The sequence below is a fragment of the Apteryx mantelli genome, chromosome 10 (genome assembly GCF_036417845.1).
Source record: "Apteryx mantelli isolate bAptMan1 chromosome 10, bAptMan1.hap1, whole genome shotgun sequence".
NCBI classification, from domain to species: Eukaryota; Metazoa; Chordata; class Aves; order Apterygiformes; family Apterygidae; genus Apteryx; species Apteryx mantelli.
Window position 1 is genome coordinate 286,673 of NC_089987.1, and position 27,029 is coordinate 313,701.

A 27,029-nucleotide genomic window follows, 5' to 3' on the forward strand; every position below is an offset into this window, starting at 1 on the left:
ATTTTGGCTGCAGGTCTCTCCCCACTCCTCCTGCCCATCACTCGTGACGTCACGCTATCTGGGCGGGCCCGTCCCACTCGTACCGCCCAGCCAGGAGCGTTGCTGCGCCACTATTGGCTGGTACAGTCCGGCCTTGGCCAATCATCGGGCCGAGCCTCCAGGAAGTGCCCCGTCCACGTGTCTGGCCGGAGAGATGGCGGCACTGCGCGTGAGCGGGCGCGGGGTGGGGGCGGGACGGGAGCGGGGGGGGTCCCGCGGGGACGGGACGGGACGGGAGGGGGCCCCTGACCAAAGTGCAAGGCCCGGGGGGGACGCGGGCCCCGCGGGGGAGGGCAGCGCCGGGGGCGCTCCGGGGCGGGGGCGTGGGGGGCGGTGCAGGGTGCAGGGGGGATGCAGGGTGCAGTGCAGGGGGATGCGGGGGGATGCAGGGTGTGGGGTGCAGTGCAGGGGGATGCGGGGGGATGCAGGGTGTGGTGCGGGCAGCGCGGGTGGTGGGAGGCACAGGTTGTGGCATTGGGGGTTGCGGCGCGGCACTGACGGTGTCGTGCAGCGGCGGGTGCTGGCGGCGGCAGCGGCGGGCGGCGGGCTGCTGCTGGGCTGGGCGCTGGCGACGGGCGACGAGCGGCTCTACGTGGCGGCGGTGATGCCCGTGCTCCGCGCCGTCCCCCCCGAGGCCGCCCACGGCCTGGCCCTGCGTGCGGCCGCCTGTGGGCTGCTGCCCTCCGGCCGCCCCGACAGCCCCATCCTGGTGCGGTTCCCGGCAGTGATGGGTGGGGGACACTGGGGGTGCCGGGGAGGGAGGTGAGGGACACCCGGGCCCATGGGGAGCGAGGCTGGGACAGCCGGGACCATGGGGAGGGAGGCTGGGGATACCAGGGACTGCGGGGAGCGAGGCTGGGACAGCCAGGACCATGGGGAGGGAGGCTGGGGATACCAGGGACTGCGGGGAGCGAGGCTGGGACACCCTGGACCCCAGGGAGGGAGGCTGGGGATACCAGGGACTGCGGGGAGCGAGGCTGGGACACCCTGGACCCCAGGGAGGGAGGCGGGGGCACCCAGGCCCATGGGACGTGAGGCCAGGACACTTGTGACTCCAGGGAGGGAGGCCAGGACACCCAGGACCGTGGGGAGCAAGGCCAGGACACCTCGGCCCATGGGGAGGGAGGCTGGGGACCGTGGGGAGCAAGGCCAGGATGGGCACTGGCTGCAGCTGCCCCCAGGCAGGTGCCAGTGCAAGGCTGGGGCTCCGTGGCTCCCGGTGCCCGTGGCTCTGGCCCCGCCGGCTCTGCGGCACCTTGGCGGTGACCTGGCCCTGGCCCGTAGGAGGTCCATGTCTTTGGGCAGCGGTTCTGTAACCCGGTGGGGCTGGCAGCTGGTTTCGACAAGCACGGCGAAGCCGTAGATGGGCTGTACAAGATGGGCTTTGGCTTCGTGGAAGTGGGGACCGTGACGCCCCAGCCCCAGGAGGGGAACCCCAAGCCCAGGGTCTTCCGGCTGGCAGAGGATGAGGCAGTCATTAACCGGTGGGTCTGGGTGCCGGCGGGACCGAGTGAGGGGCTGGGTGCCCTGCAGCGGGGAAGCAGGCTGTGCCTCTGGCTGGTTCCCGTTCTGTGGGGCTGCCAGGTTGGATGCGCTGAGGCCAGGCAACAGTGAGCCGTGCATCCCCCTCGCGGTCCTTCTCCTGCGTCCTGCTCAGGGCTGCAGGGCGCCAGCCTGGCCCTGACCATCGCTTGTTCTGCTGCAGATACGGATTCAACAGCCACGGTCACGCTGCAGTGGAGCGCAGGCTGCGGGCCCGCCAGCAAACACAGCTCAGGCTCACTGAAGGTGGGACGAGCTGGCGAACCTTTGCTCGTGGCCTGCGGGGACTGTGGGTCTCCAGGCAGCTGCAGGCGCGGGAGGGCGCGCAGTGCCAGTGCCCGGGCGTCAGGCAGCCCCGCAGGGGGGTGCGCCCAGGCAGCGAGAGCCCTGCGGCTGTAGCTGCGCCTGCTGGGTGCGGCGAGCAGGAGCCTTTCTGCTGCTGGCTCCTCTGCCTGCTGCTGCTCCAGGACAGACAAGTCTGCCCAGAGCAGTCAAAGCTCAGGGGGGCTGTAAAGGCCGGGTGGTTTCCCGTGGCAGCCTCTGCCGGGCAGCCGGGCTGGGTGCTGCAGTACTGGGCGGTGCTGACCGGGCCGGCTGCAGTGCTGTTCCCGGGGCTGCAGGATAGCCCGAGATGCAGGCCCAAGGGATGCACGGGCTGCGTGTCCCCACCTTGACCGGAGCTGGTGCTGGGGCCTCCCTGTGGGGTGCTTTGACCCTCGGGTGGTGGCTGGCCCTGCCGCCCTGGCTGAGCCGCATCTGTTCCAGCGGGGATGCCGCTCGGCATCAACCTGGGCAAGAACAAGAGCTCTGCAGACGCTGCCGCCGACTACGTGGCTGGGGTCCGGACGCTGGGCCCCTTGGCCGACTACCTGGTGGTGAACGTGTCCAGCCCAAACACGCCGGGGCTGCGAGACCTGCAGGGCAGGGCCGAGCTGCACAGCCTGCTGACCAAGGTGAGCCACCGCTGCGGCCTGCCCGGGTCCCCCCGCGCAGTGCCTGCTTTGCTCCTGCCAGCGGCTCCTCCCCGGGGCCGGGCCAGGCTGGGCGGCCCCCTCGCCACCCACAGCCCCCTGCCTGGCGCCTTGGCCCCGCAGGTGCTGGCGGAGAGGGATGTGCTGCCCTGCGAGCGCAAGCCAGCCGTGCTGGTGAAGATTGCTCCGGACCTCAGCGCGCAGGACAAGCAGGACATAGCCAGCGTCGTGTGCGAGGTGAGGCCTGGGGGCCGGGCGGTGGCAGAGGGCGCTGGGCGTGCGCACCTCAGCCCCCCCAGCCTGGCCGAGCTCAGCTCCGCGAGCATGGCTGGGCCTGCTGAGGCAGCCTCCTGCGCCGGGGCTGTTGGCAGCGAGGAGAGGCGAGGTGAGGAGAGGCAAGGTGGCCACCTGCCCCGGCGTTGCGGGGCGCCGGCCGGGAGCTGGCGCCAGCCCGCAGGCGGCCTGGGCCAGGGTAAGGCTGCTCATGCTGCTGCTCGCGCGCGTGCGCGGGCTCCGCAGGTGGGTGTGGATGGGCTGATCATCAGCAACACCACGGTGAGCCGCCCCGGCGGCCTGCGGGGCCGGCAGCGCGCGGAGCCCGGCGGCCTCAGCGGGACGCCCCTGCGGGAGCTCTCCACCCAGACCGTGCGCGACATGTACGCCCTCACCCGAGGTAGGGGCCGGGCTGGGCGCAGGCTGCCCGCCGGCCTCCCCGGCGCTGACTCTCCCGCGCCGCTCGCAGGCCGGGTGCCCATCGTCGGGGTCGGCGGGGTGAGCAGCGGGCGCGACGCCCTGGAGAAGATCCGCGCCGGAGCCTCGCTGGTGCAGATGTACACGGCGCTCGTGTACCGCGGGCCGCCAGCCGTGGCGGCAGTGAAGCGGGAGCTGGAGGAGCTGCTGAGGTGAGCAAGGGCGAGCAAGGGCCAGGCGTCCCCCCGTGCCGGGGAGCCCGTGGCAGCCCTTGGCGCACCAGGACAGACTGGCCCCGCCGTCACACCCCGCTCTTGCTCAGGGAGCAGGGGTTCAAGAGCGTCGCAGAGGCCGTGGGAGCGGATCACCGGTGATGAGGCGCCGCGGGACCCAGGCCTGGCTGGGAGGAGCCGTGGCAAGACCGGGGCAGCTGGGTGCTCCCAGCGCGGCACGGCCCCAGCTCCCGCTCCTGGCTCCCGGCCCTGGGAAGGGTCTGTGGCGAGTGGAGCGGGGCCGTGCGGGCGACAGAGGTGGCTCCACGCCGCCACTGCTGCCCGGGGCCATGTTCCGCCTCTGCTGGCGGGACGCTGGCAGCCCCGGAGGGCCCTTGCGGTGCAGCCGGGGACAGCGCTGGGCTGCGGGCAGCAGCCCCGCAAGGGGACCCTTGCCAGGCCCCGGCAGCCTGCACTGCTCGCTCTGGCTGGCGTCCAGAGAGCGTCTGCCCTCCCCGCGGCACGCACCGCAGCTCCGGGTCCTGCTCCCCGCGTCAATAAAGATGCTGCTCACCTGCTGCTGTGCGCTGCCCTGCGGCCGCATCTGGGGTTGACTGGGCTCCGGGGACACGCTCTGCTCCTCCTCGGCTGATGCTGTCGGCTCTATCTGCACTGCTCCCGATCCAGTGGGAGCCGTGGGCAGCCAGGCGCTGGGGTGCGTTGCCGGATGTCCAAAGAGCTTGCCTGGGCAGGGCCCCGTCCCTTGATGTGTCCCCTCCTGGGCGCCGTGTCCTCTCGGCCTCTGGCTGTGGCTGTCACGCCTCCCGCACAGCCTGGCGCCTCTCTGCAGCAGCACCGCGTGCCGGGACACCGTGTCCCCCGCGGCTTCCTGGGGAGCCGTGCTAGCGGGATTGTGTCACTGTGCCGGGCTCTGCCGAGCTGTTTACTGTCCCGGGGACCAGCCTTTCGCAAGAGCAGCGCTGACAGCTCCCTCTGGCCCCTTCCCGCCCGGCACCGCGCTGCGCTGGCCTTTCTCGCACGTTGGCCGACGGTTCCAGCTCTGACGGGGGCGTCGCTGATCCACTAGCCAGGGTTTCATGTGTGTTATTTGGGCAGGGTCCCGGGGAGAGCCCTTCCCCCAGCCTGAGGGTGGCTGTGGTGCCATGTCCCCCCATAGCACTGCTGCCTGCGCCCACATCTGCAACAGGCTTGTGACACGGCATGGGGCACTCAGAGCCTGGGGACGCCAGGGCCGTCCCTGGCAGCGGCTGTCCCTGTCCCTGGCGTGGCCTCTGCTCCATGGCAGTGCTCTGTGCAGTGCTCTGTGCAGTGCTCTGCTGCAGAGCTCTGCGCAGTGCTCCATGCAGTGCTCTGCAGCAGTGCTCCATGCAGTGCTCCGTGCAGATGGCAGGCTGTGCCCCCAGGTGGGGGGGTCCTCGCTCTGAGCTCACCTCAAGGCTGTCGAGGGGAGGCTGGGGCGCAGCCGCCTGCCCCTTTCCCTGCTGGGCATGGTCGCGTCCCGCAGAGCGACGGATGCTGCGGGGCAGGGCAGTCTGACCAGGCAGCGCCTCTGGTGCTGGCACAGCTTGCAGGCCCGGCTGGTGCCTGCTCTGGCCCTCCGGGCTGCCCCTCTGTCATGCTGCTCCCGGGAGCAGGCTCTGCCGGCGCAGCATTCACAAGGCCCTGTCTACTGGCGTGGGGCCCTGCCGGCGGGCGCTGCTCCCCCGGGTGCAACGCTGCCAGCAGTGCCAGGCACAGCCTCTTCCCGCGCTGCTGCAGGGCTCCGTGCCGGCGCCTGGAGGCAGCTGGGAAGAGCTGCAGAGCTCCATGCTCTGCCCCGCGGTCCATGAGCTCGGCTCGGCGTGCTAGTGTCGTCCTCAGCCTGGCCACGGGACCGCAGAGCAGGTTTGCACAAAGGTCTGGGCTGGCAGTGGCCTCCCTGGGTGGAGGGAAGAGCACAGGAACGGCAGCAGCCCCCGTGTGTCCCTCTGCGTGGGCTTGCTGCGATGGACGGTCCCCCCATGCCGTGGCTGCCCCCGTCCCTGTGCCGCAGCGTCCCTGCAGTGTGCGGAGCTCTATGTGGGGCTTGGCCGCCCTGGGATGCCCGGCTCTGCAGGGATCCCGTTGGATCTGGTGCCTTCCGAGGCAAGGCTGCTGCCCCCCTTCCTGCCTGCAGACCCAGCTGTTGGGGCTCTGGGGCTGCGGGACGAGGCGGCACAGAGCACCAGGGCCGAGCGCTGGCTCTGGTGGCAGAGCTCGTCCTCCACCCTGCTACCTGACTCCGTGCCCAGAGCCCAGGGCTGGGACAGCAGCCGGACGGGGCACAAGGTGCACAGGCTTGCGCTGTCCTCGAGGGGTTTCCACCTGGAGCGCAGCGAGCCCAGGTTGGCCGGCTGAGCTGCTTCCCGGAGGAAGGCAGTCGGGGCCCTCATCAGCTGCTGAGGCATGCTGGGCCCCCGGGGCTGGGGCAGCTCAGCGCTCTGCGTGCAAGGAGGCGCCTCCACCTCCGCACAGACCCTCTCTGGCACCGCTGCCAGCCCTGTGGCGGGGGGGTGGCGTGGCCATCCACGCGGGTGCGGGCTGTGCCTGTGGTCTGCAGGGCGGTGTGCCCGTCTGCCAGCAGCACGCCAGTCCCCAGCGTCCCCAACATCCCGAGCTTGCAGCTGGAGAGGCCCCACAGCCCCGAGAGAGGGGTTGCCCCATGGACCACGGGACGGGCACAGGCGGTCAGTGCACACTGATGCCCCCGCACTGCCCTGCTCGGCACCGGGGCTGCCCCGCGGACCGCGGGACGGGCACAGGCAGTCAGTGTGTGCAGATGCCCCCGTGCTGCTCTGCTCGGCACCGGGGCTGCCCCGCGGACCGCGGGATGGGCATGGGCAGTCAGTGTGTGCAGATGCCCCCGTGCTGCTCTGCTCGGCACCGGGGCTGCCCCGCAGACCATGGGATGGGCACGGGCAGTCGCTGCGCACGGATGCCACTGTGCTGCCCCGCTCCGGGCCTCTCCCACTGCTGGGACCCAGGGCCATGGATTGGGCTTGGCCCCAGATGCATCGCTGTCCCATGGCCCCGTCCCCGTGCGTGGCTCCCGGCACCCCTTGGCACCAGTGCGGGGGACTGCACGCCGTCCTGCGCCCTTGCTGCCAGCTGGCTGCTCCCGCTGGGCCGGGGCCAGCGATTGCTGGGGTGAGTTCCCGTAAAGCTGGGCTGGGCTCCTGCCTGTGCTAACAAACAACCGGGGCCGCCCGGGCGCCAGGCCCAGGATGGACGGATGGGGGGGCGGCTGGCTTGGCCCTGCGCCTCAGCACCCGCGGCAGACGGTGCGCAACAGCCCTGCTGCCTGCGCAGGTGGTGGGGCCGGTGCTGCCTGGGCCGGGGCAGCCCCGCATCTGTGCCACGCGTGGGCTTCACATGCTGAGCCAGGTCTGGGGCTGGGGCCGGGGCTGCGCGCGGCCGCTTGCGCCCCTGCCTCAGCTTCGCCCTGCTGTGGGCACGGCTGTGCCCGCCCTGCAGTGCCCTCCACGGGGCTGCTGTGGATCGGGGCACAGTGCGGCTTCCCAGGGGGCCGGGTTGATGCTGGTCCTGTGGTCCTGGGCTGGTGTTGCAATGCCTGGGCCCCGGGGGCTGCAGCCAGGTCCTCCCCCCGCATGTTTGTAGCCGCAAAATCCAGGAAACTCCTGATCAAGTGGTTTCCTGTGGGGACTTGGCATGCTGCGCGGGAGCCTCAGCCAGGCGGGTGTGGGTCAGGTGGGGCTTGCGGTCTTTCTGGGAAAGATGCTGGCTGTGTACAGCGGGGTCAGGAGGTCTGGGGTACGCTGGGCTGCTCTGGGGCATGGCAGGCAGCAATAAAAGGGGCGAGGAGGGAGCCCTGAGCACCAGACTGGAGAAGGAGGCTGCTGCGAAGAGAGCAAGCAACAAGCATGGGGTGAGCAATGCTGCCTTTGCCCCACGTGGGTTTGGTGCTGTCCCCATCCCTCCTGCCCAGCCGAGGACCTGGGTGGGCCATGGGCTGCAGGCTGCGGCGGAACGGGTCCTGCTCCGGGCCCCGGCACCGCTGCCTCAGGACCAAGATCCCAGGGTCTGGCATGGAGACAGTCCAGGCACCTCCCGAGGATGCGGATGGGCCAGCTTCAGGGAGCGCAGCTGGGGTCCTGCCAGCCAGGGAGCCCGGGATGCGGCGCGCCTGGTCCCGGCAGAGCCGGCAGCCAGGCAGGTGGCAGAGCCCCTCTGCTAACTGCCGCCTCCCCCCCGCAGGATGGCAGCGCTGCTGATCACCAGCCTGGCCTGGGCTGCACTGGACCCCGCAGCAGCCACCCGTGAGTCCCAGGGTGCAGGCGGGAGTGCTGGGCTTGGAGCAAGCCGGGCAGCTGGGCAGGGAGCGGGCTGGGAGAGCCGTGCTGGGGAGGGACGTGTGGGGCCCAGGGTGGGCTGAGCTCCCCGAGCCAGCTGAGCATCCTCTGCCTGCAGCGTCGAGCTGCGCGAAGCCCGTGGAGATCAAGCATGGCCATGTGGAGCACCTCATCCGGTACCGCTGCGACCCGTACTACCAGCTGCGCGGCTCTGCCGATGGTGAGGCACATGGTGTGGCGCTGGGCTCCCGGCGTGGGGGGACACAGGGGGCAGTCCCAGCGTGGGGTGGTGCGGGGCCCCCACCCTTTCCTGGGGATGCACCGAGCACCCCCTGCTCCCCTGGGGATGCACCGAGCACTCTGCCCACCTGAGCATGCTGGGCGCCGTCTCCCTGCCCTGGGCGGCTGGGCCCTGCCCTGCCTCGCAGGTGGGTGCTGACTCCCTTTCCCTCCCCAGGCACATACAAGTGTGACGAGAATGACACGTGGGTGAACCCTGAGGCTGGGAAGGAGCTGCCCGTCTGTGAGCCAGGTGAGAGCAGAGCCGCGGAGGCCTGGGCTGGCGGGGGTGGAGGGTCCATCCGGGAAGCTGAAGGGCTGCTGCAGCCCCTCTCCTCGGCACTGCGCTCACGCTCACCGGGGCTGCTGCGAGCCGGGCTGGCTGGAGCAGGAGCCCCGGCCCCACGGGGCAGCGCCATGCTGGGAGGTGCCCAGCAGATCGCGCTGGGCAGGCCACAGGGACCCAGAGCTCGCGCTGCAGGGCTGGGCGTGTCAGCCACAGCGATGCCGGCTGCGGTGACGCCAGCTGCAGCAATGCCGGCCGTGGTGATGCCGGCTGCAGTGATGCTGGCTGCAGCGATGCCATCGTAGCAATGCCGGTTGTGGCAGTGCCATCGTTGCAATGCCATCGTGGCGATGCCGGCCGCAGTGATGCCATCATGGCGATGCCATCGTGGCGATGCCATCGTGGCGATGATGGCTGTGGCGATGCCATCATGGCGATGCTGGCTGTGGCAACGCCATCGTGGCAATGCCAGCTGCAGCAATGCTGGCTGCAGTGATGCCATCGCAGCGATGCCAGCTGCGGCAATGCCATCGTGGTGATGCCAGCTGTGGCAATGCCATCGTGGCAATGCCAGTTGCAGCAATGCTGGCCGCGGCGATGCCGACTGGGAGGCTCACGGGTCCTGTCCCTCCTTGGCAGTGTGCGGAAAGCCGGCGCACCCGGCCACGCAGATGCAGCGCATCATTGGGGGACTGCTGGCCGGCAAGGGCAGCTTCCCGTGGCAGGGCCGGCTGGTGACACGCCACAACCTCACGGCGGGGGCCACGCTCATCAGCGACCAGTGGCTGCTGACGACGGGCAGGAACGTGTACATGAACCACAGTGAGGACGCGGAGCCAGCCGAGATCGCACCCACCCTGCGGCTCTTCCTGGGCGGCAAGGGGCAGCCGGCCTGGCGCGTGGAACGCATCGTGCTGCACCCCGGCTACCCCGCAGCCGTGGACCTGGCCCTGCTCAAGCTGCAGGAGAAGGTGCCGCTGGGGGAGGAGGTGATGCCCATCTGCCTGGCGCGGAAGGACTACCTGCAGCCAGGGCGGGTGGGCTACATCACGGGCTGGGGCCGCGGGGCCACCTTTGCCTTCTCGGAGCTGCTCAAGTACGTGATGCTGCCAGTGGCAGAGGGCGAGAAGTGCCGGGCGTACTATGCAGCACGCGGGCCCCATGGTGTGCTGCCCATCCTCAATGAGCACACCTTCTGCGTGGGCATGAGCGAGCTGAGGGAGGACACGTGCTACGGGGACGCCGGCGGGGCATTCGCCGTGCAGGACCCCGAGGATGACACCTGGTACGCCGCCGGGATCCTCAGCCACGACAGAACCTGCTCGGCCTCCAAGTACGGCGTCTACGTCAGCCTGGAGCACGTCCGCGACTGGGTGCAGCAGACCCTGGCGGGTGATGGGGCCGATAGCCAGCAATAAACTGCCCCACTGCGACGTCGTCTCCCTCCTCTCTGTCGCTGCGTCCCCGTGTGCCGCCCGTGGGGGTGCGAGTGTGCACATGTGTGTGTGTGTGCACGCGTGTGTGTGCAGCACCCACGGGTGTGTGCATGTGTGTGTGTGTATATGTGCATGGCACCAGGAGCGTGTGTGTGATCTCCACCTGCAGGGTGTATGTGGGGTGCCCACTTCACCCTCCCCCTGTGGGTCTGTGGGACCCCCTGTGTGTAGGTCTGCCGGATCCCCCCATGTGTGGGTCTGTGGGTTCCCCCCCGTGTGTAGGTCTGTGGGATCCCCCCCGTGTGTAGGTCTGTGGGATCCCCCCCCGTGGGTCTGTGGGACCCCCTGTGTGTGTAGGTCTGTGGGTTCTCCCATGTGTGGGTCTATGGGATTCCCCCCGTGGGGGTCTGTGGGTTCCCCCCCATATGTGGGTCTGAGGGATCCCCCCATATGTGGGTCCAGCCCCCCCGTTTCCCCCTCCAGCGGATCCCCCCACCTCTCCCCGCTCCCGCCGCGACCACGTGACCCCAAGCGCGTTTCCCTACGCCGGAAGTGCGTAAAGCCCCGGCGGCGCGTTTTGTCTAGCCGCAGTTGAACTCTATGGTATCCGGGGCGGCCGTGTTCCGACCTGTGAGTCGATGGTGCGCGTGGGCTAGAGTGGCTCTTCTCGCGGAGCACTGTGGGGCGGCAATGGCGGCGCTCAGGGCGCTGGCCTGCGGTCGCTGAGGCAACTGCCGGCAGGTGCTGGAGCCGGGGGGAGCGGGGCCGGCGGGGGACGCCGAGGGAGCGGGGCCGGGGCCCGGGGCGCGGAGCGGGGCCGAGGAGGGGAGCGGGAGGCCCGGAGCGGCGGCGGCGGCGCTGCCCCGGCTGAGCCGTGCCCCGCTCGCAGCCCATGGGCGCCCGCCGCGGCCCGACCGCCCGGTCCCGCGCGGCGTGGTAGCGGCCGGCGGCGATGGGCGAGGCGGGCGAGGAGTCGCTGCACCGGCTGGCGGGGACGAGCGCGGCCGGCGAGGCCGGCGGGCTGGTCGTGCGGAAGCGGAGCGCCGCCGCCGAGCAGCACGTCTTCAAGGCGCCGGCGCCGCGGGCCTCCCTGCTGGGCCTGGACGTGCTGGCGGCCCAGAAGCGGCGGGAGCGCGAGGAGGAGGCCGGCGGGAAGCGGTCCCGGGTCTCCTCCTACAGGGACTGGGAGGAGGGCCGGGACGAGGCGGGCAGCCTCGCGGAGGAGGACGACGACGAGGAGGAGGTCGACCAAAGCAGTCGGAGCGGCCGCAAGGACAGGTGGGGACCGCCAGGGGGTCTCTGGGGCTGCCGGCAGCACCGGGCGTTTTGCAGCCGTCGGGTCGCTGCCGGGCGGCCTGGTGACACTGGGTGTTTCTCAGCGGTCGGTTCCCTGCTGGGCGGCCCGGCGGCACCGGACGTTTCGCAGCGGTCGGGTCCCTCCCGGGAGGACCAAGCATGAGCATGCTCTGTGGCGCTGCACGGTTACTCCGTGTCTCCGGGGCTGAGCTCTGTGGCAAGCAGGGGCCCGCGTGGCAAGGAGGTCTGGAGGTCTCCTTGGCAGAGGTCTGTAGGACAGTTCTGCAGGTCTGAGGAGGTCTGAGAAAAGCTTTTCTGCTGGTGCCTTCCCTGAGATGTTACAGTCAGGAGTGTTCTTGGGTGCTGTTAAGCCTGAAAAAGCCAGTTATCCTGTCCATGTGACTGGCTGACTCCAGCTTTGTGGAGGCTGTGATCTGCTTGTAGCTGAAAGCAAGAACAGACCTGCTGGGCTGTTAGCAAAGGATGGGGAGAGCATTTCTGACCACAGACTCCTGCAGTAGCAGAGACTGGGACTAGAGTCGCATGAGGCAAGTCAAGGGCCAGCTATTTCTCAGCACTTTTCTTCTCTCTGCTCTGTCTTTCCAGGCATTACCGTTCTGCCCACGTGGAAACACCTTCCTACACAGGGGGTGTCAGTGAGGAGTTTTGGGAACGCAGCCGGCAGCGGGAAAGGGAGCGTCGGGAGCAAGGTGTCTTTGCTTCCTCCAAGGAGGAGAAAGAACGAAAGAAGGAACACAGTAGCGATCGGGACCACGACCGTAAACGGGACCGAGGTAACTGCTCTGCGATCTTTGTGACTCTTCCTGCTTAGGGCCTTTAGGCCTGTCCCTCAGCATCTTTATGGTCCTTGACTAATCTTCAGGGAGTCATCTAGGGCAGACTTAAGAAGCCTGTTTGTGCACTAAGCACCTAATCTTACCTGTTTTATCTTCTGTCTGCAGAGGAACGGGACAGAAGTCGTCACAGCAGCAGATCAGAGAGGGATGGTTCATCAGAGCGGAGCAGCAGGAGGAGTGAACCAGAAAGTCCCAGACATAGGCCCAAAGGTAGGAGTGAGACATGGTAGGTTTTTATTGATCCTTAATGGGAAGAGTTGCATTCCTTTTTTGGGTTCCTGCTGTTCTTGCTAGGGCAAGCGTGGGTAACAATGTCTGTATTTTCTAAGGTCTGTGGTTAGGGCAAGCATAAAGTTACTGGCTTTTCCTGAACATGGGCCTGGGAGTGATCCTGACAGTTGTGTGTAGAAGTCTGGCTGATCCCAGCCCTCTGGGGATCTCTTCTGGGTCTGTGTGATAAGGATGTGGTCCTTTGGCCATTTTCCTTTGACTTACTGGGTCAGCACCATGTCTTAGAGGGAGAGCAAACAAGTACACTGTCTCTGTTTTCCTTGCTAGAAGGTATAAGGTGGCTCCAGGTGCCCTGGGTCACTGTGTGAGCATCAGGTGTCAAACCCGGTCTCTTCTAGATGCAGCCACGCCATCTCGCTCCAGCTGGGAGGAAGATGATAGTGGTTACAGCAGTACCCGCCGCTCACAGTGGGAATCTCCATCGCCTATGCCTTCCTATCGGGACTCTGAGCGCAGCCACAGGGCATCGTCCTTGCGAGACACCGATCGAAGGGATCGGGACAGGTATCAGTACCTGGAAGAAAGGGCGGTGGCTATGAGTTGGTGATCTGCAAAAGGAGGAGGGTATGTGTAAGAGCAGTATCTGGCTCTCAGCATTAATTCTTCCCTCATGCTGTTTCCGCAGGTCTGTGAGGAGCAGGTACTTGGATAAGACACCGTTGCCCACTCCATCGTACAAATATAATGAGTGGGCTGATGACCGGAGACACCTGGGGGCCACGCCACGGCTGTCCAGAGGGAAAGGTGAGGAGCCTGGGGCTGGGCTGCCTAGGCTGGGTAATGGCTTAATCCTCCTCTTCACCCTCTACTGCACAAGGAAAGGTTCTGTGGGATTTCCTCCACAAGTGGTAGCGGGATAGGGCTGGGGGACCTGTACTGACTAGCTTGCTGTCTCTAGGGCGGCGTGAGGATGGGGAAGAGGGCATTGCCTTTGAGACGGAGGAGGAGCGGCAGCAGTGGGAGGATGACCAGCGGGTAAGAGCCCCTGCGGATGGTTTGGGAGCTGGGCTTTGTGCTGCCTGCCTGCCGCACCGGAGGAGCGGGGAGAGCTGGGCCTTGGGGGCTGCTGTTCCCGGGTGAGGGCGGCCGGTGCGGTGGGGCCGTTTGTGGCGCACGGGCTCCCCCGGGCGGCAAGATGGGGAGTGGCGGGCCGGGGCCCGGACCGGAGAGCATCCCGCGCGGGCTTGTGTCGTGAGGGGTTTCCAGCGCCTCCCTGGCCTGCTGGGCTGGGGTGCAGCCCTAAGCTGTCCGGTCCCTCTCCCCTTCCAGCAAGCTGACAGGGACTGGTACATGATGGATGAGGGCTACGACGAGTTTCACAATCCCTTGGCCTACTCCTCTGAGGAGTACGTGAAGAAGCGGGAGCAGCACCTGCACAAGCAGAGGCAGAAGCGCATCTCTGCACAGCGGCGGCAGATCAATGAGGTAGGGATGAGATGTGGGGTGGCTGCTCTGAACCTGCGAGGAGTGCTTTTTTTGCTGCTTCTTAAGAGACCCGCGTGCTGACAGGGAAGGCTGAGCCCTTGCTGTCGGATGGAGAGGACAATCTTTGTACTGGCCCAGACTGAATGAGAGATTCCAGGGAAACTACTGGTAAGCTCCCTTGGAAAGTGAGGCCCTGCACCTTCTGCATGGGACAGAATTCCTAACTAGAGCTGCTTTGCAGTGGATCACAGTATCCAGAACTTCAGGAATGCAGAGGGCCATGCTGCTACTGTTCTGGGCATGAGTTACGTTACTAGGGCTGTGCACCGTTGCCCAGTGGATGCTTAGGGCTGCTGCCCTCAGCACATGCGTAGGATTGTGTCCAGACTTCTTGGTGTATTCTGAGTATGGCAAGGGCCTTGTGGACGATATCTGTCATGCATTTCCATGGAGACAGTCCTGTTTACCAGGTACTTCATACAGTCAGTCTGTTTCCCATACCCTGCTGTTTCTGGTTACCATTTCTTCCCCAGTGCTTGCTTTCTGGTTCCCTAGACTGGAACCTTCAGTGTTCCTTGTTCTTCATTTTCCAGATTTATTCAGTTTCATCCTATTGTCAGTGCAGGGCCTAAACCTGAGCTCAGTGTCCTGATGTGATCTCTCAGGCTTTTTCTGGGGTTTCAGTCTCTTTCCCATTTTGGGGAAGGCAGACTTGCAGGTGCAACTCTGGATGCTGTCAGTGCTTGAAGCCATGTGCCATAACTGGTGTGTATCCCCAGGCAGAGATAAAGATTTGCCTTGAGCAACTGGCTGCTTTTAGCTTGCTATTTCGTGAATAAAAGTTAGGCCAACCTGAGCTGGTCAGTCATGTAGTGCTTTGCAGTTGGCTGTGTTGCTTTTTCTTTTGCCCTGCGGTTGGTTTGAGCTATATATACTGTGTGATAGGTATAAGGAATCTCTTGGATGTTCTTGAGTGTAATATGAGGGAAGATAAGAGTTAAACGTTGTGTTACACAAAAGAAATCTTGTTCATTGTAGGATAATGAACGCTGGGAGACAAATCGCATGCTGACCAGTGGTGTGGTTCATCGGCTTGAAGTGGATGAAGACTTTGAGGAGGATAACTCGGCCAAAGTGCATCTGCTGGTGCACAACCTGGTGCCCCCTTTTCTAGATGGGAGGATAGTCTTCACCAAGCAGGTAGGGACTGTGGCTAAAGGTGCTGATGGCGGGGAGCCCCACAGGTGTGAGCAATCTGTACTGAAGTGATACCTCTTTTCTCTAGCCAGAGCCAGTCATCCCTGTCAAGGATGCCACCTCAGATTTGGCCATCATTGCTCGGAAAGGCAGCCAACTGGTGCGCAAGCACAGGGAGCAAAAGGAGCGTAAAAGGGTATGGCGTGACCTTTTGGCCTATCTGCCCACATTACATATGTTATATCGTGCCTTACAGCCTTTGTTTGGACTTTGTAGAACATGGGTTTTGGCAGCAATGGCAATAAGGAGTTCACTGTGTTTTTACTATGTGGGATATCCTTGTAGTCCAGTTCATTGCATTGTCTCATAAGCAGCTGCTGTGATGTGGTTTCCTTGGGCACTGCTTGGGATATAAGTTACTGTGCACTTGTACAGAGGAGTCTGATCCAAAGGGCATTTGGATCACGAGAAAAGAGCAGTGGGAGAACACAGGGCAGCCAGCAGTCAGCATGGCAGCAGTATAGATCTTGTCATGTCTTAGCAGAAGAGTTCTGAGGAGCAGTAGAACAGAGTCTCTGTCTTTGGAGATATTTGAAACCTGAGTGGATGCAGTCCTGTGCAACGTGCTCTAGGTGACCCTGCTTTGAGCAGGGTGGTTAGACTAGAAGATCCTCAGAGGTCCCTTCCAGCCTCAACTGTTCTGTGATTCTGTAATATCCAGGAAAGTAGCATGTTAGTTTTTTGGGTGTTTTCCAAGGGATTTCTCTAAAGCCAATGGGGCAGTGGCAGAGAAAGCTCAGATATGTTCCTTGAAAACAAAATGAACTGGATTTGAGGCATTTATTCTGTGAGTGGAATTGAGGTGGAAGCTGAACTCCTGATATCAGAGGCAAGAGAAAGCAGGAAGGTGAGAGAGAGGCGTGTGGGGCACCTGTCAAAAGCAGGAAGATTCTCTCTGGTTCAGATTTGTATAGGTTTAAGTGCAAATTTACTGGAAGGGTGGAACCACTTTCTTGGGAGGCTGTTGGCTATCCTGTGCTTGAAGTCTCTGCATCCCGACCAGTGTCTAAAAGCTCTGCTCCAGTTCAGCTGGAAGAGGGAGACTTGATGTAGGAACAGAAAGGGTGCTCTGTGTCATAGCTTTGTGGAATTGTGGGATAGCACTTTTCCAGCCTTATATTTTGAATAAGGCTGGAGAAGAATGGTTTGTTGGTCCTTGCTGTGGCAAAGTGATGCTGCTCTCAGAGTTGCAGCTATGTCGGTTGCCAAAGCGATGCTGCTCTCTGCCCTTCCAGGCTCAACATAAACATTGGGAACTGGCAGGCACAAAACTGGGAGACATTATGGGGATCAAGAAGGAGGAGGAGAAGGACGAGATGGTGACAGAAGATGGCAAAGTGGATTACAGGTAGGAGCTGCCCTTGTATTCCTCCTGGTTAGCTGGTGAGGAGGCTGTAGGCATAATAAAACCCATAGAGAGACAGGTTCAGAATTTCTGGTGTTTCCTCAGGACTGAGCAGAAGTTTGCTGAACACATGAAAGAAAAGAGTGAAGCAAGCAGCGAGTTTGCCAAGAAGAAATCAATTCTGGAGCAGAGACAATATCTGCCCATTTTTGCTGTGCAGCAAGAGCTGCTCTCCATTCTCAGGTATGGCTGCTAGGGAGCTGGTCATAGTGCAACTTTGGGGCATTTTATTACATCACAGGAACCCAAGGGAGAATCTCTCCTACATGTGTGGCCTGTTTGAAGCTGCAGCCTCAGGAAAAAACCCATTGCTTTCTGTGGCAGCACAGCAGCACCTCTCCTGCCTAAGCTGTAGCAGGACTCTTGTGCGACCAACCAGGGCTGCAAATGAAAGAGCCCTTCTTTGTGGTGTGTGAAGAAATATGCTTTCCGTCTCTTCAGGGACAACAGCATTGTGATTGTGGTGGGGGAGACGGGGAGTGGGAAGACGACTCAGTTGACACAGTACCTCCATGAGGATGGCTACACAGACTATGGCATGATTGGCTGCACCCAACCCCGCAGAGTTGCTGCTATGTCGGTTGCCAAGCGGGTCAGTGAGGAGATGGGGGTGCGTCTGGGAGAGGAGGTGAGTCTGGCAGTGAGTGCAGAGGTGCAGCGTGCAAACAGCGAGTGCATGGGGCTGTTGGAAGACTTGCTGATATCTCTGCCCTCCCAGGTGGGCTATGCCATCCGCTTTGAGGACTGCACATCAGAGAACACAGTGATCAAATACATGACGGATGGGATTCTCCTTCGTGAGTCACTGCGAGAGGCTGACCTGGACCACTACAGTGCTATCATCATGGATGAGGCACACGAGCGCTCGCTCAACACTGATGTGCTCTTTGGCCTGCTTCGGGAGGTGCGTGTGAGGCTGGACAAGAGGAGGGCAGTGGCATGGAGTGCTTGAGCTGGTCTTGGAGTATTTGATGGAGTAGGGTGTTGGCATGGACAGCACTTCTCTCCAGGGTCTGGGAGAGGGAAAGAAGCAGAGACTGTGCCACGTGTCTGTCTGCACTCGCTGTGGCAACACCCCTGGTCCATGGTTCTGGTCAGTTAAATCTCTTCTAGGGCATAAATGCTGCAGAGGCTTGCTGGCTAACTGCCGGAAGCTCTAGATACAGAGATATTTGCAGGCTTAAGGCTTTCTGGACTGGAGTCAGCCTGTCTTTTACCTGGACAGAACATACAGCATACATCCTTCCTGGAAGTAGCAGCTAGTGCCTCTGGGGTATGGAGGAAGCTCTGTCCTGTGCTGTTGTTTCAGTGGTAATGGAAGCAGCCTGGAGCCTTACATGAATGCCATTTCCTTATTGTTCCTTCCGTCTGTTTCCTAGGTGGTGGCCCGACGCTCAGATCTGAAGCTTGTTGTCACCTCGGCCACCATGGATGCAGATAAGTTTGCTTCCTTCTTTGGGAACGTTCCCATTTTCCACATTCCTGGGCGCACATTTCCTGTCGACATTCTCTTCAGCAAGGTGAAGTCAGCATTGCAAAGAGTTCTGCTGTGGTGGGAGGTGGTTGTGACTTGGGTGTACTGTGCCCTGCAGTAGGCAGGGAAGAAAGAAGAGGGATAGACCCGCTGTGATGCAGTGTTGTGCACAGGATGGGAGAGGTGAGATGAGATCATCAGTATCTGTAACCTGGGCTGTGCCTTTCAGACCCCACAAGAGGATTATGTGGAAGCTGCAGTGAAACAAGCCCTACAGGTGCATCTGTCTGGTGCTCCTGGAGACATTCTTGTCTTCATGCCTGGCCAGGAAGACATTGAGGTGAGCTGGGAGGGCAGGCACTGTCCTATCCCCTTGTTGCTTTAGTCTCAAGTTAACAGCTCTTTTTGTGTCCAGGTGACCTCAGAGCAAATTGTGGAGCACCTTGAGGAGCTGGAGAAGGCACCTGCTCTTGCTGTACTGCCCATCTATTCTCAGCTACCCTCAGACTTGCAGGCCAAGATCTTCCAGAAGGTGCTGATGTGTGGTCTGTGATGGGGGTGGGGACTGAGGCTGCTAGTGCAGGGAAGACTCTACGGAGCATGAGAGGTGCAGAGATGCCTGTTGAATTGCATGTGAAGGGTGACAGATAGCTTGTACTCTCCTCACCTTCCAAAGGGTTCCCCTATCCTTCTGGGTTCAGTATTGCTGCTCTGCACCCTTCATCAGAGAAGGGATCTTGCCAAGGGGTCTGACTGGTGTGTGGTATGCTTGCAGGCTCCGGATGGGGTCAGGAAGTGCATTGTTGCCACCAACATCGCAGAGACCTCTCTGACAGTGGATGGCATCATGTTTGTGATTGACTCTGGCTACTGCAAGTTGAAGGTGAGCAAAGGTTTCTTGTCCTGTTCATATCCATGATCTCTGGGGTTGGGTTGAGGGAATTCTGTGGCAGCGACCCAGCTTTTCTCTTGTTTCATTCTGCTCTTCTCTTGCCCCGCAGGTTTTCAACCCCCGCATAGGCATGGATGCGCTGCAGATCTACCCCATCAGTCAGGCCAATGCCAATCAGAGGGCAGGTCGAGCTGGCCGGACAGGCCCAGGTCACTGCTTCAGGTAGGCACCTCACTGGTGTTTGTGTTTCTGTCATGTCCTCAGCTTGGTATCTGGTTATATATGTAGGGGGGCAGGCCTTGGGGCCTGCTGCAGAGGAAAGGGTATGCCCTAGTTTCTGCCCTTGCCAGTCTTCATTCCTACAGCCTAATCAAAGGCAGCTTCCTTGAGGCTTTGCTTTGGGACTAGTCTGCGCAATGGGAAGGACCATGCTCGAGAGTGTATACTGTGCTGCAGCCTGGGCACTGTTATGTGCTGGGAGGCTGCACTGCGTCTTGGGGAGAGGTTCCTCCCTGGGGTCCTGCTCGCTGGCCTGGCTGTGTGCAGAGCCGCTGCCCTGTGTGCTGGCTGTCCGGGTTGGGCAAGGGTTGGTCATTCAGTGGGGGACAATGATCTGAACAGGGGGAGCATGCTCTTTGTGTGTGTTCCCTAGGCTCTACACCCAGAGCGCCTACAAGAATGAGCTCCTGACCACCACGGTGCCTGAAATCCAGCGCACCAACCTTGCCAATGTGGTTCTTCTGCTCAAGTCCCTGGGTGTGCAGGACCTGCTGCAGTTCCACTTCATGGATCCACCCCCTGAGGACAACATGCTGAATTCCATGTACCAGCTGTGGATTCTGGGGGCCCTGGATAACACAGGTACTGGCTGCTGGGGTAGTCTGTCAGCCCATGGGACTGCTGGGACCTGCCTGGATGCTGATCCCTGTGCTGTTTCTGCAGGTGGCCTGACCTCTACAGGACGTCTTATGGTGGAGTTCCCACTGGATCCTGCACTCTCCAAAATGCTCATTGTCTCCTGCGACATGGGTTGCAGTTCTGAGATCTTGCTCATTGTGTCCATGCTGTCCGTGCCTGCCATCTTCTATCGACCTAAGGTACCCACTTGCTCCTCTAGCGGTTTGGGGCCTTCCCCTGCCCTTCGACTAACCTGTGTTCTTTGCTCATCCCTCAGGGCCGAGAGGAGGAGAGTGACCAGGTGCGGGAGAAATTTGCTGTCCCGGAGAGCGATCACTTGACTTACCTGAATGTTTACCTGCAGTGGAAGAACAACAACTACTCTACGCTATGGTGCAACCAGCATTTCATCCATGCCAAAGCCATGCGGAAGGTGAGGCTGTGGCAATGGGCTGCGGGATGGAACCTTATGCAGGAGAGGGACCTAATTGCTTCAAATCCTTGCAGGTGCGAGAGGTGCGTGCCCAGCTCAAGGACATCATGGTGCAGCAGCGGATGAGCCTGGCATCCTGTGGCACTGACTGGGATGTTGTCAGGAAGTGCATCTGTGCTGCATATTTCCATCAGGCTGCAAAGCTGAAGGTGAGAGGGCTCTGTACTAGCCTGGGGGGTGAGAGACCGTGTCTGTCACACGTGTGCTAACCACACTTCTCTGTGCAGGGCATTGGGGAGTATGTGAACATCCGCACAGGCATGCCCTGCCACCTGCACCCCACAAGCTCCCTGTTTGGTATGGGCTACACACCAGACTACATTGTGTATCATGAACTGGTCATGACCACCAAGGTGAGTTTGAGCTTCAGGGCTGGTGAGAAGAACGAGGAGACCTCTGAGGAAAGTGGGAGGGCTTTGCTGTGATACCAGGATGTATTAGAGAGGCAATTCTTGGTCTTCTTCCCTGCCAACCGTGCATGTCCATGCCATCTGCAGAGTCCTGTTTGTTCCTTCCTGGGTGACTTTTCCTGGCAGATGTGGGTCGTGTTGAGACTCTTTGCAGTCTCACCAAGTCCAACCCACAGCAGCTTTTTGAGGCCAGGAGGAAAAGCCTGGAAGGGGTATATGCCCAGCTTGAGAACTGCTGTTGGCAAGTGGGCGAGGGAGGGAGCTGCCAAGGCTCTGGAAATGATACCCAGGCCCTGAGAGTGCCATCCTGTTACCCTGGTCTTTCCTTCTGTCCATGCAGGAATACATGCAGTGTGTCACTGCTGTGGATGGAGAGTGGCTGGCAGAGCTGGGCCCCATGTTCTACAGTATCAAACATGCTGGCAAGTCAAGCCAGGTGAGTCTCTTGTCCAGGACCAGGTGGCTGAGTAGCAGGAAGCAGCTACATTGCAAAGGAGTGTGTGCCTGGGTGGGGTTCTTGCTGCGTACAGTCCCACTGCATGCTTGTTCTAGTGCAGCATGCCCTGGTGGGTGTGTGTTGATGTGGAGATATCAGGCCTGTGGGCCTGCAGGGAGTCTGCTGCTGCCCAGGCCTCTGCCTGTCCCTGACCTGCTGCTGTCTTGCCCCAGGAGAACCGCCGCCGCGCCAAGGAGGAAGCGTCTCTCATGGAGGAGGAGATGGCTCTGGCTGAGGAGCAGCTGCGTGCCCGCCGGGAGGAACAGGAGCGCCGTAACCCGCTGGGCAGTGCGAGGTGGGTACTGGCCCTACCTGGCCATGGGCTGCCCTTCAACAGGTGGCTGCATGGAGGATCCCTAATCTCCACACACACCTCCCATCCCAGGCATTCCTGATGCAGGGAAAGGTTGGATCTTCTGTCCTCTGCTAATCACCCTCGTCTTCTCCTGGTAGGTCTACTAAAATCTACACCCCTGGGCGGAAGGAGCAGGGGGAGCCCCTGACGCCACGACGCACCCCAGCCCGCTTTGGCCTCTGAGAAGGCAGTGCCCATTGCTTCGAGGCTTATGGGCTTCCAGGAGCCAGCTGAGTCTCAGGAGAGTGCCAGGCTCCCCCGACTGCTCAGCTCGCTACAGCTTGTGGCCCGGGAAGGCTTTGGTGCTTGGCGCTACTTTTGCTACAGAACAGAAATAATTTTATTTGTTTAAAGGTTGTTAGTCTTTGACCCTTGCTTTGTTTTGTGCTGCTTCTCGTCCTGGAGACAAGTGCTGGGTGGAAGCAGCCCTGCTGAATTGTGCAGGGCTGGTGCAGTCAAGTTACTGCCCTACAGAGCCTGGGATAGTGCACAGAATTACACCATCTTGGAGGGCAAAGACAACCTCAGCCTGGCCCAGCTGTGGCCTGGACTACTGCAAAGGCGGGTCTTGCACAACCTGTGCCCTGGGCAGCCGCTGCCCAGCTGTCCCTCTACACGCAGGAGCACAGGCCTAGCACTGTTTCAGGCCGGGCTGTGACAGGAGCTCTGCTCGCCTTCAGATGCTCACACTCGCGGTGCTGCTCATCTGCTCTGACCCTGAGGTATTTGTTTTCCTCCTGCAACCTTCCCAGTGTGTTTTGGAGCTGCCTGGAGGAAAGGCAGGGAAGATGAGGTGTGGAAGTGGTACAGGAATGTATCTTGATCTGCTGGCCTTATGGGAGCTTGGGTAGTCCAGTGGTTCTTCATCTGTCCCATGCACCACTGTGGTCAGCAGTAACTGCTCTCTGTGGAGAGCTCAGACTGTCTCCCCATGCTCACCACTTACTCCTTCTTGCCTGTCAGCTCAGCAATCTGTTTGACTTGCTGCTGGATCTTTTGCCCTAGTTTCTCATTTGACTGCCTGAAAATGAGGTATGAGCTGGGTTAGTCAATGCCCGGGGAGGAGAAAGCAGCCACCTGCCCCTCTCTACTCTAGTGCAGTTTCTAACTCACTTCTGCTTTTTCACCCACTGGCTGATGTTGACCAGCACCAGCTCGCTTTCCCGGTGCAGCCTGCTGCTGTCAGAACGTGCCACAGTGAGGGAGGAGCGCAGGGCTTCTGCCTGAAAGAGAGAGCCCTCAGGGCGGCGACTGCCAGCCCTAGCCTGTATGTGCCCAGGGCTGGAGGCAGTTGCAAGAACCAGGCTGTGCCAGGGCAGCAGCCTTTGGGGCTGAGCAGAGGGTCTGGAGTTGCCTGATGCTCTGGAGAGCAACTCTGGGAAAGGGAAGGACTGTTACCTCAGTGCTGGTGGCTGCAAACTTCTGTCGTAACATGTTAATTTCATGCTGAAGGGCTTCTTTCTAGCAAGGGAGCAAAGAAGGGTAGTTTGAGGAGAATAAGGCGTTCAGCATTGCTGCTGCTGACAGACCCACAGCCTGGGCTCTGCAGTGTGCCACGGCCCCGGTCTTGTCCTCATCAGCTCTGCCCTCCCCCGGGCTAGGATCTACTTTCCCTGGGGTCCAGGGATCCAGCCCGGGCTCCTTCTGCCCTCAGGCTGTGGTGCTGCCTATTTCTCTCTCGCACCTGCTCCAGGGCCTTGCTGAGCTTTTCCTTGAGGAAGGCCAGCTCCACCTTGCAAACCACCAGCTCCTCTTCCCGCGTGGCCAAAGCTCGCTCACTGTCCTGGTGCAGCTGCTGCCACTGCTGGGCTCGGCTGCTCAGCTCCTGCAGCCTCGTCTCGAGGGAGTGGGCCTGCCCCAGGAGCGGAGGTGGTGGGGAGAGGCAGTCTGCGCACAACAGGTTCCCCGTGCCCTGGGGGAAGGCTTAGGGCACACTTACCTCCTGCTTGCTCTGCTCCTGGGACCCCTGCAGCTTCCTCAGCTCCCAGTGGAGCTGCTGCCTCTGCTCCTTGTAGGCTGCAGTCTCCTCCTCCTGCTTGGCTTTTCCTTGCTGGGCCTGGGCCAGCTCTGCCCGCAGGGAGGGCATGTCCTGTACCTGCGTGCGACATTGCGTGGCGGAGTGTGGTTGGCCAGGCTGGAGGCAGGCTGGGGCCCCAGCGCTGCCCGGAGGCGGGACAGAGCTCGGTGCAGCACTGCCTCTTTGCTGCTCTGGCACCCAAGGCTGTTTGGTGGCTTGCTGCATCTTGGGGCTGCCTGGAGCCTGCCCTCACCTGTCCCAGCAGCTCGGCCAGGTGCTTTCTGTTGGAGGCCACTTCCTGCTGCAGGGCGTGGATGGTCTCCTCAGCTCCACGGAGCTGCCGCTGGCTTTGCTGCTCCCTGGCCTGGGTGGCTCCCAGCTCCTCCTGCAGCCGAAGCAGGTGGCACTGCAGGCCCTGGCTCAGTTCCTCCTGCTCCCCCAGCTGCAGGGAAGGCAGGACCTTAGCAGGTGCCGCATTGCTGGGGCCTGTGCTACTTCCTGCCAGGGTGAGGTCTGTGATCCCAGCTCACCGCCTGCTCCCTGCAGCGCAGGCTTTGCTGCAGGGCCCTGTTCTCTTTCTCGAGGGTGCTTGTCCACTCCTTTGCCTGCTGCAGCTCTAGTTGGAGCTTCTCCCTCCTGTCCTGCTGCCAGCACAGCTCCTCATGCAGCTCCCGCCGCATGGCAGCCTGCTCCTGGCACTGGGTGGAGAAGGGCTGGGTTACCCATGGCTGTGGGGGGACAGGCGCCAGGCTGACCTGGGCAGCAGTCTCCCTGGGGGAGAGGGTCCCACGCTTCCCTGGCCCTGTGCAGGACCCCACAGTCGGTCTGGCCGGGTCCCCACCTGCTGCTTCAGGGCTTGCAGCTGTTCCTGGCTCCGCTGCAGCCTCTCTTCTGCTTGGGCGGTGGCGTGCCTGTGCTGCAGCGCCTGCTCCAGGGTTGTCTGCTGCTGCTGCTGCCACCAGCTCAGCTCTGCCTGGAGCTGTGCTGCCGCCTCCCTGGGGGCAAGGGCACCGCCCCAGCTGCGGCAGCCCCAGGCCCCACTGCGACCCCCTCCGGGCACAAATGGGCCCCTGGGCGGGTGCTGCCCCCGTACCTGCTCTGCGCCACCTCGGCCCTGCTGCGGGCCGCTTGCTCCTGCAGCGCTCGTAGCTCGGCCTCCAGCTCGCAGCTGGCCTGGCACTGGACGTCCCTTCCCAGGCACGGGCATGGCAGTGCCTCTGTGTGCGGTGGGTGGCTGCGGGCTAGCAGCAGCTGCACTGGGGCTGCGTGGGGGAGCGGGGGTCTGGCATTGCCTCCTCTCGCCTGCCCCCCTGCTGCCAGGGGGCAGGAGGGGAGCGGAGCCAGGCTCGGCCTTCGGGGCACGTGTGTGGGTTTTGGCTCCCGCAGCGTCCCCCCAGCTCAGGGCACGCACCACCGCTCCACCTCCCTGGGGGAGCGCCGGTTCGGTGGTCTGTACCCCCGCAGCCCAGGACGCCTCAAATGTGTGGGGGCCCGTGGTAGCCACGGGGCGTGCGGCACCAGCATGGGCAGAGCACGCCCATGGGTGGGTGTAACCGTTGGGCAGGAAGCAACGCAGGGGCAAACCGAAGTGGGCCCACCCACTGCCACCCCCCCCGGGCGCTTTCCTGCCTTGCCTGTGCGGCGCGTTGGCCCTGTGGGCTCCCGCTGTGCCCCGCTGTCTGGAGCACGCCAGGGCCCCCACGCCCCCGCTAGGGCGCTGCCTGCGGTCGCAGCCCGAATGCCCTGTCCCTGCAGCCCTGGGTGCCCCCCACCTTCCATGGCGCTGCTCTGCTTGGCTGCCCTCGCCGACTGCGCGTCCCGCGCCAGGCCCTGGAGTTCCTCCGCTGCTGGCCCCTCCTGCCTGCTGTGCTCGGCCTCCGCCGGTGCCTCCGCCTGCGCGAGCAGCACAGCCGCGTGCTGTTGGCCCAGCGCTGCTGTTGGCGCAGGTGTGCGGAGCCTCGTGGGCTGCGGGACCAGCCCTGAGTTGTCGCAGCTGGCGGCGGCGCATCGCCCACCTGCCCGCTGGCGTCGGGGCGCTCCTGGGCCTGGCGCAGCTCCTGCTCCTCCAGCTCCCTGGCTCTGCTCAGCAGTGCCTCACTCTGCTCTGGGTCCTGCTCCGAGCCCGGTGCCTCCGGGGGCAGCCGCGGCCCTGGGGAGCGCCGCCGCAGCGTCGCCTCGTAGCGCAGCACCTGGGGGAGAGCGAGATGGGCAGTGGCGGCGGCGTGGCCTGCGCGGAGCCTGCGGGGTGGCAAGGGGCGGCAGTACCTGCTCCATCAGCGCCTGGCACCGCTGCAGCAGCAGGGCCAGGTCCCGCTGCTCCTGCTCCGCCGCGATCTCCTGCCGCTGCAGCTGCGCCAGGCTCTCCCGGTTCTGGCACCGGCAGACGTCCAGGCCCTGCTGCAGCTCCCGAATCCAGGCCAGCACCCGCCCTGGCTCCAGCACCGGCTGCCACCCATCCTGGCGTGCCTGGGCCGCTCTGGGCTGCAGCACCGCTGCTGTCCGCTGTCCCTGGGATGCAGCACAGCGCAGCCGTCCGGCCTCACCGCCACCACCGTGGGGGCTGCCCGGCTCGTGGCCACGTGTCCGCCTGGACCAGCCCATCCTGGCGGCACGGGCGGGCGCCAGGCGTTGGGCGCTGCTCACCTGGGGCTGCCATGGTGCTGGCTCCGGCTCTGGCTGGGGCTGCCCGGGGGTGCGGGGCTCCCCCATCGCTGCCGCCACTCAGGTGCTCCGAGAGGCGCCGCCGCGTCCCTGGAGGTGCCGCATCCCGGCCTCCCACCCCTGCCATGCGTGGGACAGGCCATCGCCATCACCCTCGACCCCTGCTGCGCCCGGCCCAGCACAGGGGGTCGCCCTGCTGCCCCCGCTGTGGGATGCCTCGGCCACGCTGTGGGGTGCGAGGCCCCCGCCACGCCATGGGGCCAGGCCCCAGCAAGGCCCCCGCTGTGCCGTGGGGCCGGCCCAGGGCCTCGCGCCCGCCGCCGCAGCCCAGCCAGTGCCGCCCCCCCGCACCAGCCCCCGGCCCCCCGACTCCCCGGCCCCCTCACCGCAGCCGCTGCCCGGCAGCGCGCTGGCCCCGGCATGCTGCCACGCTCTGCCCCCCCCTCCCCCCGGCGCCCGCCGGCCCCGCGCGGCTGCCGCCTGCTTCTGGGGACAATGGCAAGATCCAGAACCTGCGACCCACGCGGACCCGCCCGGCTCCCCGCAGCCTCCCCCCGTGCATGGAGCCGCCCATCGCAGCTCCTTGTGGCTCCTCATGGCCTCCTGGCTCTGTCCTTGTGCTGCGCCTGGCGCGTGCCAGAGCAGTGTCCCGGCATCACGCGCTGCCCCTGCCGTGTGCGTGGCGCTGCACATGGCGCTGTGCGGGGGGGTGTGGGGGGGGTGGGTGCATGGCGCTGCGCATGGCGCACAGCGATCGCGGCAGCCTCCTGCTGCGCCCAGCTCCTGCGCCGTGCTGCGCCGCCCGAGGAGCCGCTCCCCGAGGAGCTATCGACCACATCGACTGAGGCTGTTGCACCATGTTTCTCCCTGTCCAAAAGGGTAAAAATAACAGGAACAAGTTGTCGGAAATGAAATTTCAATTTCTCCACGCCCTTCCCCGTCCGCACGGCTTCCTGGCACAGATCAATAGTGTTTAGACAGCCAAGGAGAATTTTTTTT

The 27,029-nt window shown here is 63.3% G+C and overlaps 5 protein-coding genes across 16 annotated transcripts; 3 read left to right on the forward strand and 2 right to left on the reverse strand.

The window, feature by feature from the left end:
• The first annotated feature begins 127 nt into the window (after nucleotides 1–127).
• Nucleotides 128–4,136, forward strand: DHODH (dihydroorotate dehydrogenase (quinone)). 9 transcript variants are annotated; one of them, XM_067302272.1, is made up of 9 exons: nucleotides 130–208; nucleotides 551–748; nucleotides 1,324–1,523; nucleotides 1,745–1,827; nucleotides 2,347–2,534; nucleotides 2,676–2,789; nucleotides 3,072–3,225; nucleotides 3,295–3,454; nucleotides 3,572–4,133. In XM_067302272.1, the coding sequence occupies exons 1-9, from the start codon at nucleotides 194–196 to the stop codon at nucleotides 4,104–4,106; spliced, it is 1,647 nt and encodes a 548-aa protein (XP_067158373.1). In that variant the 5' UTR covers nucleotides 130–193; the 3' UTR covers nucleotides 4,107–4,133. The 9 variants fall into 9 exon arrangements, with proteins under 9 accessions (XP_067158378.1, XP_067158371.1, XP_067158369.1 ...); XM_067302271.1 differs by having other exon boundaries at nucleotides 131–208; nucleotides 2,676–2,937; nucleotides 3,565–4,083; XM_067302276.1 differs by having other exon boundaries at nucleotides 132–208; nucleotides 3,565–3,703.
• Nucleotides 4,114–9,795, forward strand: LOC106498811 (haptoglobin). 3 transcript variants are annotated; one of them, XM_013960146.2, is made up of 5 exons: nucleotides 4,114–4,169; nucleotides 7,709–7,770; nucleotides 7,922–8,023; nucleotides 8,261–8,335; nucleotides 9,008–9,795. In XM_013960146.2, exons 2-5 carry the CDS (start codon nucleotides 7,710–7,712, stop codon nucleotides 9,784–9,786), a joined length of 1,017 nt encoding a protein of 338 aa, XP_013815600.1. In that variant the 5' UTR covers nucleotides 4,114–4,169; nucleotide 7,709; the 3' UTR covers nucleotides 9,787–9,795. The 3 variants fall into 3 exon arrangements, with proteins under 3 accessions (XP_013815600.1, XP_067158379.1, XP_013815599.1); XM_067302278.1 differs by lacking the exon at nucleotides 4,114–4,169 and adding an exon at nucleotides 4,244–5,359; XM_013960145.2 differs by lacking the exon at nucleotides 4,114–4,169 and adding an exon at nucleotides 4,246–7,379.
• Nucleotides 9,796–10,699: 904 nt separating this feature from the next.
• On the forward strand, nucleotides 10,700–21,721 carry DHX38 (DEAH-box helicase 38). Its single transcript, XM_013960138.2, has 26 exons — nucleotides 10,700–11,082; nucleotides 11,707–11,894; nucleotides 12,063–12,167; nucleotides 12,587–12,752; nucleotides 12,874–12,992; nucleotides 13,147–13,223; nucleotides 13,518–13,673; nucleotides 14,712–14,873; nucleotides 14,959–15,066; nucleotides 16,166–16,278; nucleotides 16,381–16,518; nucleotides 16,777–16,963; nucleotides 17,054–17,239; nucleotides 17,715–17,855; nucleotides 18,039–18,149; nucleotides 18,225–18,341; nucleotides 18,585–18,692; nucleotides 18,811–18,923; nucleotides 19,354–19,562; nucleotides 19,644–19,798; nucleotides 19,876–20,031; nucleotides 20,106–20,240; nucleotides 20,319–20,444; nucleotides 20,842–20,937; nucleotides 21,171–21,292; nucleotides 21,451–21,721. The coding sequence occupies exons 1-26, from the start codon at nucleotides 10,757–10,759 to the stop codon at nucleotides 21,533–21,535; spliced, it is 3,705 nt and encodes a 1,234-aa protein (XP_013815592.2). The 5' UTR covers nucleotides 10,700–10,756; the 3' UTR covers nucleotides 21,536–21,721.
• PMFBP1 (polyamine modulated factor 1 binding protein 1) lies at nucleotides 21,669–25,125 on the reverse strand. Of its 2 annotated transcripts, none has more exons than XM_013960144.2 (9): nucleotides 24,211–25,125; nucleotides 23,900–24,067; nucleotides 23,623–23,811; nucleotides 23,292–23,447; nucleotides 23,037–23,204; nucleotides 22,751–22,813; nucleotides 22,466–22,575; nucleotides 22,299–22,373; nucleotides 21,669–22,120 (listed from the first exon to the last, which is right to left on the reverse strand). In XM_013960144.2, the coding sequence occupies exons 1-9, from the start codon at nucleotides 24,574–24,576 to the stop codon at nucleotides 21,964–21,966; spliced, it is 1,452 nt and encodes a 483-aa protein (XP_013815598.1). In that variant the 5' UTR covers nucleotides 24,577–25,125; the 3' UTR covers nucleotides 21,669–21,963. The 2 variants fall into 2 exon arrangements, with proteins under 2 accessions (XP_013815598.1, XP_067158380.1); XM_067302279.1 differs by having other exon boundaries at nucleotides 22,049–22,120; nucleotides 22,292–22,373; nucleotides 24,211–24,947.
• Nucleotides 24,611–25,970, reverse strand: LOC136992867 (uncharacterized). Its single transcript, XM_067302823.1, has 4 exons — nucleotides 25,635–25,970; nucleotides 25,385–25,558; nucleotides 25,095–25,262; nucleotides 24,611–24,682 (listed from the first exon to the last, which is right to left on the reverse strand). The coding sequence occupies exons 1-4, from the start codon at nucleotides 25,968–25,970 to the stop codon at nucleotides 24,611–24,613; spliced, it is 750 nt and encodes a 249-aa protein (XP_067158924.1).
• Between the last annotated feature and the right edge of the window lie 1,059 nt (nucleotides 25,971–27,029).